The sequence below is a fragment of the Leuciscus leuciscus genome, assembly GCF_965113295.1.
Source record: "Leuciscus leuciscus genome assembly, chromosome: 11".
NCBI classification, from domain to species: domain Eukaryota; kingdom Metazoa; phylum Chordata; class Actinopteri; order Cypriniformes; family Leuciscidae; genus Leuciscus; species Leuciscus leuciscus.
This window is the reverse complement of record NC_138735.1, coordinates 2,469,202-2,481,595: the sequence shown is the minus strand read 5'-3', so window position 1 is coordinate 2,481,595 and position 12,394 is coordinate 2,469,202. Positions and strand designations below refer to the sequence as shown.

Below are 12,394 nucleotides of genomic sequence, written 5' to 3'. Positions count from 1 at the left end.
TATGGAAGAGACAAAGGTCACGCTTCCCTCCCACATAATGACATTAAATGTAGGCGAACATATCAAGCCTTTATTTAGTGCTTAGAAATAGGTCAGAAATGACTAGAGGAGTTTTCTCTGTTACACTGAATATTTGGATATAAACGGCATAGTCATTCTTATGTCAAACTACAGTAGCGTTATTGTATTAGATCTTTAAAAATAAACCATTAAGACAATGTCACAATGAACATGGATTGTTTTTGCACCATGGAAAGCATTACTGAAACAAAAGCCACTGTTAACTGTGTTAAAACTCATTTTAACACTCATACTATAGGTATTTTCTATCTTTATATATGAATTATTGGTTGGTAAACCATGCAACATAGAAGGTGAGGCTGGTCTGATAAACCTGGTTCAGCTAGATAAAAAGTCTGGTGTGGACGTCCCACAAGCTTCCAAAACACATTATATAATGCATTGTATGTTGGTGACCAGCAATGGTATTTTCAGCATGAATGATATTTTCTTTCTTTTCTGTTCTTTCAGACAAATGTGGGGGCAATATCAACATCAGTACTGCAAGTTACCTCACTTCACCCGGTTATCCGGTGTCTTACTACCCGTCTCAGAAATGCATATGGGTGATTACAGCTCCAGGACCGAACCAGAGGATTTTGATCAACTTCAACCCACACTTTGACCTGGAAGACAGAGAGTGCAAGTGAGTGTTCAGTGTTCAGTATTTGGTGTGGCGGTGCGCCACCTGCTGGTGCTGCCGGAGTATGTGCAACACGCTCATCTGGTGTAGAGCACAGGGCCACATGTGTGCTTGGCTTCTTTTAGTGCTTGATTTCATTTAGATTTTCCCAAAAAAAAATTTAACTGCAGCACAAATTAAGTCAACACTTGTATATATACACTTGTGTGTTGGAGTTTCTTTTTACATTCTGTCTTCACACTTCCAAAAGGTTAAACCATAAGGTATTGAAAGCTACTTTTTAATCATGATTCACTAGTTCACATGTGGTTTGGTTGGTGTAGCTTATTTCCACCGTCTTCTCTCGCTCTTTCTTCTTTCCCATTCCGTCTGTTTCCTTTGTTTGTGCTGGCGGGTCTGAGGCACGTCATTGTACTGTCAGAGTGCGGCCGACTCTGTTACTGTATCCCCTCCACCCAGATAGTCTTCCGCCTGGAGTCCTTTGTGTTCACTGAATGCCTCGTATTAATGGCACCGTTTATCAGGATCTTTACCTTTTTATGGCTCTGTAAACCTACAGAGATTTACAGCCCCAGATGACCCCGCACTGTCTGCTCATAGGGGGTCCGTCTCTTCTGAGAGTTCAGGTTTCGCTGCCAGAAACGAGCAGACCCCCCCTCCAGTCACACACACACACACACACACACACACACACACACACACAAATCTCCAACCAGGGGATACTTAGAGTGAATGGAGTGTGGATACACACATGGTGAGGACATAATGAGCCCTCCTAATGAAATTATCCAGAAATGGTTTGCCTGTGTTCGAACAAGCCAAGTTAAAGAATTGCAAGTTTAGCTCCCGAGGCAGTCAGTGGATATAAATGAGTTTAACGTTAGCTCTTTAAAGTGCGCTAGGCTTTTTATATGGAACTGTTTGGGATTATGAAGTTAAAAGTCCTTCCGACTTGCACACAAACTGGATGCTAGCTTAATTTTTGTCTTTTTGTCTTTTTGTCCATGATTCAAAAGAGATTTATTCCAAAAGTCTTCGAAATCTATCAAAATATAACTTGCTCCGCCTCTAAAACAAATAATTATTTTGGCTGACATCATCAATGCCACTTATTTTTAGCCCCTCCCATCCAATCGGCTTTAAATTGTCTGGGAGTCATTTCAATTTGAGTGGCTTCATCGTTACTCAAAAAATTCTCTTTGTACCGTTTGCCAAATGCCCATGCTTGGTTTTGCATTATGCCTTCGCATGTGGTCGCGGTTCATAAAATAGCAGGACCAGTTATGTTAAGTGCTAACTTGAAGACACACTCCTGCCTTTCTGCGGGAACTCTGCTCCAGGGCTTTTCCCCCATCCCGAAACGTGCTGCGGTTGTATTTCCCCTCCAAGGCAACATATGCCATACACTGGGGTTCAGAACCTCTCTATAATCTTTCCACTTCAATCTATCATTCTAAATTGCTGTGGAGGATGGCCATTCAAACAAATTTGAAGTTGTTTAGTAATTCTGGTTGTGATTGGCCGAAAGTTATGAGCGACACCCCCCACCACCACCACCTCTATCTCTAATTCAATTCTGAGATCAGATAGACATCTGTTTGGTGGATCTGGTTTCTGTAGATTAGGGGGTGTTTTCTTGACTCCCAGATTCAGCTGGACACACATTAAGGGGCCCTTGCATAATGGAAACTGTTGATGGCCGAAATGGCTTCTTTATCAGATGGACTGCCGAGCGAGGGAAGCTACAACACACGCTTCAGTGCGCCGCTCGCAATCTAATTAGCAACAAATGGAACATGCTCAGCATAACATGTCCGTTATCAACAAAGCAAACAAGAAATGCTTCATGTCCACTAGTGGGAGGAAAAAAAACAGCTGGCGGATCAGAGTCGACTCTGGGTGTTGCACGAGAATGACGATGTCAGGGATGTTTTGTTTGTGATTGGAGTAAATGACCTGTTTTTTTTACAAAAAAATGATGACAGCGTTGTTGAATATATGTCACACTGGTGTATTTAGTGTTATTAAAGCAGATGGACTTCACTGAGGTCATAGTGTGTCTGACTTCACTGAGGTCATAGTGTGTCTCCGTGTGTGTGTGTACTGTGTTGTGTCAGAGGCCGCTCTCTGCAGATAACACATTCCTCTGACAGCACTATGAATCATTGATGCGCCCCAATCCGCTGACCAAACAAAAACTGGAAACATTTCCTCCCGATTGTTAGATTCCTGTCTTGAAGCGGTGAAGGGATGTGTTGGATGGGGGATTTGTTGAAACGTGGCAAAGGACAGAGTGTAGCTTTGCTCTGGAAAGCTTTGCTGCTTAAAGCAATATTCTTTGTACTTAGTCAGAGAATGCACAACAATGGCCAGTCGGTTTGGATTCGTGCATGTGTGTGTGCACTTGTGAATAGTCAAGATGGCATTCAGAGAATGCTTGCTCAAGAATGGTCCCAAAGGAGGTCACTAAAAGGCCTGACTTAAGCCTGAAAGCACAGCTTTATAGTGACCAACCTTCAGCGCCGCCCTGCTGGGTCAGCCCGCAATGTGCCACATGTCCCGCAGAGAAAGCAAATACACTCTTGGCTTGCCAAACAAACCACACATCCTGTATCTGTGTTGCTCAGAGACTCGGACAAAGCTGATTAGTCATGGAGACACTAACAGTAGATGCCTTTGATTTAGTTATGGGTTGTTTCATACAGAAGTTTTAGGTTTAAGATACACACTCAATGCCTCCGATGCCATTCAATTGCTCAGATGCCCTGCTGTTGATGTGAGTTAATGCTGGGGCTGAGAAGAGAAAGCGTGAAACAGTCGATCCCACTGGTGTTTAAATATCAACACAGCTCTTCCACTCATGGCAGGGTCTCAATCCATTGTTTGTGTGCTCCCGTGGGTCTCCTCTCCCCCACTGAGAGGTGCCATAGCCAGGCTGGGAATGGCCGTAACTTTCACTGCGTCTTCGAGATACCTAACGCTGGCCCTCTCCTTTCCTCCACAACGAATAAACACAGAGAGAGATGTATGGCATGAACATTCATCAGCGGTTGTCACGGAAGGGAAAACCAAAGAGGTATGGAATGCAACGGGCCCCCTTTCATCCTCAATGACGAGGGTTTTTAAAGGCAGGGAATGCTTTGACCTCTGGGCAGTGGAGGAGGCTTGGCCTGACAGAGATTGTTTTAAATACTTATGGCCCCTGTTAACAAACATAAGCGCTGCAATCTATTCTCAGGGAGGGTCAGGGAAGCAATCTTAGGATCAAAAGCAGTACCGGGCCATCCGTGAGCTGTTGATGAGAGGCAGACAGTCGTGCCTGACTCCATCCGAGCTCCTAAAACAGGTGTACCCCTCCTGTTTCATTTCACAAAGATGCCATTTTTTTCCCTTTACGGTTGATGTGCTTTGTGTCGCAGAGTAGACAGAAAGCAGACCGCAAAGCAAGGATTTTTGCTACTGCGCTGAGCCGTTTGCTGTGTTGGGAGGTTGTTTCTTGTCCCTAGACTGCCTCTAAATCACATTTGTTCTGGCTCTGCGCTGAATTCTGGGTACAGGGAAAGGAGGCAGCAGCTGTCTTATGGAGCAAGAGCAAGGTGGTGTTACTAAAGCCAGTCCAGATGGAAAATGAGGCATAAACATAGGAAAACACACACAAAAGTGCCCACATTGGCTACGCATACTGTTGAGAACAGGATATTTCAAAAACTGAGTTGTATAAAGATGATGTGTGAAATTTCTCTCCTTTCATTTCGCAGGTTGATTCCCCTGGAAAGTTTAAACTCTGTGACTCCGTGGTGCCAGCCTAACACAGAAACAGTTCAGCCAATGGGGTGTGGCTATTTGTCTTTTCGACTAGTGAAAGCCAGGGGGAGTATTTTTGTAAAACGTTTATTAGGCCATCTCCTTGAAAAAGGCCTTTATTGTTTGAAGAGATCTTAACAATGTTTCATAGTGTGCTCAGAGATACAATCAGACTTTCCTTGTGAACTTTTCTCATCAAATTTGCCCAGTAGCAAGTTATCTGAGCTAGGCTAGCAAACATTTTATAGCTCTGGAACAAATGTTGTTTGTTGTATTCATTATTTTACAGGGTCATGCATTTCTCACTCTAAGGTGTGCATTTCATCACCTCATTTTCTCCTTGGCCCTCTCACCCTCTCACATGACACTGGGCAACTTGAGGTTGTAAAGCGTTCCGGCTAATGAGAAAGATTAAATTGTGTGTATCTTTCGGCATGTGTGTGTCAGGGCAAGGGGTTTCCGCCGCTAAAGCGCTTCACCTTGGCCCCGTGTGTTGGAAGGACAGGCTGATTGAAAAGCTCTCTCTCTCTGTGACATCTGCTGTCCTCCCTGCTGTTCTGTCACTGGCTTGATTCATGTCCTCCTCGTTCTCTTGCTCTCCGTCTCTCTCTTAGAAAGCCTAGGCACTTCACCACTCAGCGTGAGCTTATCTATGAGGGGAGGAGAGAGTGATGAAGTAGGGAAGTGGGGAACAAAAAGGAAGAGACTGTTAGAAAGTGAGTAGATGAAGAGGAGGAGGTAGGAGGCGGATAGGATGAAAAAGGGAAAGATTTAAAAACAAAACATTACAGGATGTATAAGTTATAGTTGGATAAATGAGAGAGAAAGGAGTGAGGAGTGAGAAAAATCAATTAGGAATTAACAAAGAAGTAGCAAATCTCCTCCCTTGTCACAATAGAGCACAGAAGACATTAGAAATCTCAAAATTCCCCCTCTGACAATGATGAAGCTTCTAAAGAGAATTTGGCAAAGGCCTCTCCAGCTTTCCACAGAGAACAGGTTTCCCAATATGGAAGTTTCTGTTCTCTGCTGTGAGCCGTCACAGCTGAGAAAATCCTGTTGCTCATTTCCTTTCTGTTCCAGCTCAGATGTTCTTAAGTGGATCTTTACAAGATGCATGATTAAAGAACAATTTGTTTATCTCAACACTGGATTATGATTTAAAGATATGACTTGGTGAGATGATAAAAAGCTAGTAAGGAAATCTGTTGTCATAGGAAAGCTGTTGTTGAAGACCCTTTGTCATTAAGTTAATATCGATTAGCTTTGAGGGCATCTATGAGCTAATGTAGGCCTACAAATTTAAATGTAAAGTCTTTATCTTTTAGGAAGACCAAAAAGATGATGATGTATCTTGCATAAATGTCCGTGCCGTCTAGCAATAGCAATATGAAATACGTCAGCACAGGAAAAAGGGGTCATCTACAAAAAGTTAAAGTTCTCTATGTCTAAACTGATGTAATGTAATTATGCATTATGCATGTAAAAATGAAGTGGAGCATAAATCTCTAAGTTTGTTTAGATGAAGCTCATTAGCAACAAGGCAAGATGTTTCCATGTAGAGGTCCAAATATGGAATCCGAGAACACAGAGAGAGAGAGAGAGAGAGAGAGAGAGAGAGAGAGAGAGAGAGAGAGAGAGAGAAAGAGGGAGAGAGAGAGAAAGCGGTGAATGGGGGGAAATTACCACTGCTTTGGAACCAAGAGTTAAGGTTCTCAGCAAGATTGGTTAAAGATCTGATTCAAGACAACCTGTATTTTTAAACTCCCCAGGAGAACATCAGAAGGGCCTAAGCTTTAATTGATGTGGTCCTGTTTGAGAGCTAATGCACCATGTCTGCACATGCTGGCCTTGTTTAGTTTGCCGCCAGAACCGCAAATGGCCCTTTATTTTTGATTGATGGGGCTCCTGCCCAGCTATGGTTCAGCCCACACCGCTCTGAGCTTAAGGGACCAGTTGGATGGGAATTTGAGTTTGATAAGGTTCAGCTCCACTTGGGCCCCACGCTAAGATGGCAAATTGAGTTTTTCAGGTTGAATATATATTTTTTTTTTCTTGTACATTTTGGCTGTGAGATCTCATTCTCATTCGTTCACTCTAGTTTGATTGTAGCCGAGGGCTGTCCATCTTTGTTTTCTCTGTGACAGTGTTGGTAGTAAGTTTGATGGCTGGAAAGAGACAGTGATGAATGGGGCAAAGGCTCTCTGATTGAATCGAGGCAGTTCACACTCCGCTCGTCCGCCCCTTTTGTTTGCTTTTCTCTTGGTCTTGTCTTTCAGAGGATTAGTGTTCATTTTAGGGGGTTTTATTGTGTGCAAATGTGGTATTTTTCTCACACTGTAATTTGCCATTAAATAGCATGTCATCTCAAAAGCTGTAAATTGACCTGTGAGTAAATCAACCCCTTAGTGGGATGTTCGTGGTCTTGTAACGTTTCAGACTCAATGCCAGCTTAAGTCTGTCAGTCCCTCCTTTCCTATCCTCTCCTCCATTTTCCAGCAGGTCTGCTGGTCATAGCATGCATACTGAGCTAATTATCTTTCACGAGGTCTCCAAGTTGGCAGAGGCAGTGTGGGTTTGTGAATGGATAGGTCATTTTGCCCTCCAAACTTTGGCATCATCTTTGGCATCAACCCTTTGATCAAACTGCTGCACGGCAAGACACCGCACATATGCATGCACACACTTTGACATGAGCACATTGCCCGGGCCACAACAGAATGCACCGGAATTGCAATAGAAAGAAAACAACACACCACCTGGTTGTCTCAGTGTGTGCCCTCTAGAGTGTGTAATTCCAGGAACTTGATTTCCTTTTTGAAGATAACAGATACCCTGTTGGGAAAGGAAAGAGATACATTTAGAATATATGCGATAATGAATAAGGACACACAAAGAATAAGGAAATTAGTCAAATGTCAAGATGTTGAAACGAATGTCAGACAATTGACAAAGCAAATTTTTCTCTTTTGTTCTCCTTCCGCTTATGTAATCGAAAATCAACATCGGAAGAGTGTGTGTGTCCTAATTCCGTGTGTCACTGTTGACCATGACACTGTTCCCATGAGATATGTGGCTGACTTAGTCAAAGGCGGCACTTTCTATCCATTCCCTGCCTCCATCGGCCGCCTTCATTGTATAAGGCCTGAATGAGGAGGAAAGCGAGGGGGTGAAGGGAAGGAAAGGCGGCAAGACACGCAAGGAAAGCAAGTTAATTCAATTACTCTCAGTGCAGTTATAACCACAGTTTTCCTCTAAAAGAAAGAATGAGCTGGACATGAGACATTATGGGGAAACTCCAAGTGACCCAGGACGTAGCCCAGTGGGACCTCATGCTCTCATCCATGCACATTCTCTCTAAATCTTTCTCTTTCTGTCTACCTCTCTCTCTTTCTCTCATGGACGCCACCCACTGGTTTACCTCTAGTTGACCTCCCTAAGCATCCTGTTCATTACCAACTAGAGAGCACTTATTAGACTGCAGTATGTAGATGGACCAGATAGTTAAGCAATGGTCTTGTTTCCTTTATGTAAGCTCGTCGTCTCATACTCTACATTAACAGTCATCATTTGGGCAGTAGGTCATATCTTTATCATCAGCTTATTCTGGCAATGCTAAATTGGATTTGTGGGTTGTTTTATTTAATAATGCACTTAGATACACATCTATTATAACTCTCTTTTCCTTTTTTTTTTTTTTGCTGTCGGAGTAGTGCCATGTCAGACATTCTGTTGTCGGAGTAGTGCCATGTCAGACATTCTAACCTGCGGGATCTTTTCATATATCTCCAAATAATTAGTATTAGTACTTTTAATAAGCATAGCCAAAGGTATTACCTTTAAGCTGACCCTGTTTCTCTCTGCACATAGTAGGAATGAATTTAGACCTCATCAGAGGAGAGGCTCACATGTCACCTTTTACCACTGCAGAATCAGTTACAGCCCAGGGGTGGGAGACATTGGGGTTACTGGGTGGTAGGGGGATTGCATAGTATTTTTAATGGAAGACCGTGCACATCTGCCCTCTGACCCCTTCCAGCCACCTCCTTCCCTCATACTCAATCCACGTCCTTTTCTATTGCTTGACTTTTCATCTTCTTAACCATGGACCCTTCTCCAGAGGGCAGTGGCCACTCTGGCTCAGTAATAATACCCCCTATCAGATGTCAAGGTGGGACAAATGGTGGCTATTCTCCTAGTAATGGCCAGTGAAATGGGCTCCTGACAGAGACCGAATGAAGACCTGTGTCCCTTGTACACCATATAGTCCAATTTCTTTTTCCATTGTCCTATTCATGGGCTAGAATTGAATTGTTGTACTCTCTTCCTCTCCTATGTACAACAACATTGAATATATATACTATATACTAATATAAAATGTATTTTTAGCTGAATCCTGTATTAACATGTAATATCGTTTAGCACTCTAATGGTTTATCTCTTCAGAATGGAAATTAACATGTGAACTCAAGTGATTAACCAACACATAGCCACTGCTTCAGTGTTCATGCTGTCTAGTTATACATTTTTGTGAAAAGTCCACAGTTGGATTCCAATCTGTAGTAATAACATTTAACTCTTGCCCAGGTCATAACTTATTTTTTTCCTAAATTGCAGCAAGTTTGCAGCAGCTTCCTTCATGTCATTGCTACACTGAGACTAAATCTCTGAGGTAAAGGTACGCCAATTTAGTGCAGTTCCTCATCATATCCTGTCAGTGGATGATTCACAGATATCCATCCTGCCCTGCTGGCTGATGACAGAACTTCCTCAAGCTCCTTCAGCTGTGTTTATATTGGATCATTTGGGAATTGTACATTAGCAAAGAAGTGTGGCACTCTGATGTAGCCTAACTGAGCTCTATGCCGCGACTCGCTTAGTGTACGCGTTTCACTTAATCAGTAAATGCATATTAGCCATTTTGCCCCCTGGGCAGAACTCTAATTAATTGCTCTTGCTCCTTCCTCCAACGAGAACAGGATGTTAGATTCTAAATAGGGGCATTTTGTGGTCTAATATGGCTTCTGTGTTTCTTCGAATTCTAAACTATAATGCTTTCTGTTTTCCAGCAAAATTGCTTTAATGGATAATGACAGATGATGTATTGAAGAGAAACAGAATCGTTTGCTGACGTGCACCATTGTAGAGGAGAATTAATAATGTAGTGGTAGCACAGTGCCCTCTTTGTCTTATGGCCCTCTTTGCTTTTCCCTGACAAAAAATTAAGTTCAGCAAGTTTGGATGTGGTTAAGAGGAAGGACAAGGAATTGTCTCAGAGGAGTAAACTAAAAATGGATAGCTTGCAATGAGTGCATCACATGTGTTTACACATTTCCTCTTGTATCTTTTGTATATTTCTCAGCTTTTACTGCTGCCTCTTACATCGGGTTATTGCCTATTAAAGACTGTAAACTGTTAGTAGTGCAGTATGCAATAATTCCCTCAAAATACTGGAATTCATTAATGTGATTGTTGGGAATCCGTGTCTCTCCGAACAGCCTAATTAGCAGTGCTAATGAAAGCGGACACGCTAAATCCATCAATGTTAATCATAATTGCCATTTATGAAAGCGTGCGGCGAGGTCTCCTGCACCGCGCCCATTCTAAATAAATTAGCATCTAAAAATATGTCTCAAAGATTAAGCATGACGCTCAAGACCTCTCTGCGATTGTGGCTACTGGGGCTGGTTTGATGTAATTTACTCTCACAGAATTGAAAAGTATTGAACCGCTTGACATGTCCACACCCTTCGCCAGCCCTGCACCACATGCGCTCAGTGCCACCCATTTCTAAATGGTGCTGCTCTAATCATTTGTGTTTAGGAAGGAAGGTTAAACCACTGGATGGTTGTTTGGATAGACACATCAGTCACTGGGGAACATGAAACATGATTTGCACCCTTTTTTAAATTATGTTCTGTTAATTCTGATGTTGGCTTGAATTTAAGAAAGTCTATTTTAGGTCAACAGCACACATGCAGTGTGTAAAGGTACTTTCACACCCAAACTTAATTGAATAAACAATATTTAATTATCTTGAGACAAAAAGAATGCCCCTTTCGACAGAAGGTTGCTCATAGCCAACCAGTCTCAACCAGTCATTTCAAAAGCTCTAGTAAAAAAAAAAATTAACAAAATAAACAAAAATGCTGACAAAGTAGTTACTCAGTAATCATAAAACACAGGTCTAACTTCATTGCCATAGCCTCAAGTCATGGCCCCTCCCTCTACACTCTTCAACAGTTGCATGTAAGCTAATAACTCCATCAGGGAGTGTTTTCATTCTCTGTACTGTTGTAACAGACTCTGGTCCCAACCCCAACTCCTTTTTCATCTGTTTTACTAACATTTTGAGTGACAGCGGAGAGGTTATTATCGTTCCGAATGCAGCTTGCGGCTGCAGGAGCCCATTACAGTAGGCTTGGTTAACGCTTGTCACATACTATGGAGATTGGTAGACAGTTTTGGTGAGCGAGCTGCTACCGTGTCCCCTAAAGGCTTGAGCTGTTAAAACAGAAAAAAAGTCTAGCTTGCTTCGTGGAAATGTTAACTTTGTTCGGCATGGGCGAAGTAAGTGAAATATGTTTTGTTTTTTTTGCACATGATGTTTGGGTCAGAGTCCCTCAGCAGTTTACAGCTCTACATGTTTACACTTTCTTTAGGACAATGATGACTTGTACATCCCCTCAGCCTTCTCTATCTGAAAGGAAAATATGAGAAAAGAGTGATTGTTTCGAAAAGGGCACGTCGAACCTAATCTTTCCCTCCGGTGATGGATAAAATGTTCTGCCCTATTGTAGATCACGCTGGTCATATTTTGTGTCTGTGAATGCTTATGGGGGGGTGTAGGTAACAGCCCCAAGTCTGTGAGTCTATGGAAAATTGTTAGCTTGTGGTTGATTGCCTTAACCCTAGGCGTGCAAATAAGAGCTATTTTTCCCATCTGACCGTTCTGTACGGCATAGGCATTACTATCCCTGTAGACAGGATTGTCTGCTAACATTGTAAGGCAGCGAAGTGAAGGTCTCTGAGAATTAGGTTCATCCTTTTTGTTTTAATTTCCCCTTTGGATTGGCAGGCTATTTTCACCACTATTATGGTTGAGTGAGTGTGTGTGTGTGTGTGTGTGTGTGTGTGTGTGTGTGTGTGTGTGTGTGTGTGTGTGTGTGTGTGTGTGTGTGTGTGTGTGTGTGTGTGTGTGTGTGTGTGTGTGTGTGTGTGTGTGTGTGTGTGTGTAGGGTAGGGTAGGGTAGGGACTTTAGAGACTCTAACAACAGTCCAGTGGTGTAGGCCAAAAGATTTTGAACAATCAAAGAGGGAAAAGGCAGAGCAGCAAGACAGAGAGAGGGGGAATGTATTAAAAAACAATCTGTCTGCTTTCTCTTGTGGGGTCATAAAATGAAGCAGGCGGAGACCGGGTGGAGCACGGGGATGGTTTAAGACCTGGGGCAGGTGAAGAGGTGTCTGGTCTGAGAAATTGGGACTCTGTACTTGATGAGAATGCTTTACACCTCTCTTCTTAGCTTCAGGGGCAAAACCTCATTTTAAAATGTTAAAACCTCATTCCCTGCTGTTTGTTCTTGCTCTGTTAACGGCAAACTCCATCTTGCAGTTTCAGACTCCCGCAAGTTCCCGAAGAAATAGATTAGCAAATACTGTTCTACACAGACCACTCTAGGAAAAAGTATTTCTCCGAATGTAAAATGGCCTCTGCAGTCAATCCCATAATGCCCTGCAGATGATTAGCAGGGCCAAGTTGGCACTCCGGATCCACTAAGCTTGCGGAATGGGATGAAACTGTGCGCAGCCTGGGCCGGGTAGTCTTTAAAAACAGAAATGAGAATGTGGCTAGAATGCTTAAAGACATCTCTTTTTTTCATAAGCAGC

The 12,394-nt window shown here is 42.7% G+C and overlaps 1 protein-coding gene across 4 annotated transcripts in view; it reads left to right on the top strand.

The window, feature by feature from the left end:
* nrp1a (neuropilin 1a) overlaps positions 1-12,394 on the top strand; it is a 68,400-nt gene that overhangs the window by 2,180 nt on the left and 53,826 nt on the right. For all 4 annotated transcript variants that reach the window (XM_082183804.1, XM_082183803.1, XM_082183802.1 and 1 more), the window contains exon 2: positions 532-706. In XM_082183804.1, coding sequence (XP_082039930.1) covers positions 532-706 — 175 coding nt within the window. The remainder of the gene's footprint in view (positions 1-531; positions 707-12,394) is intronic.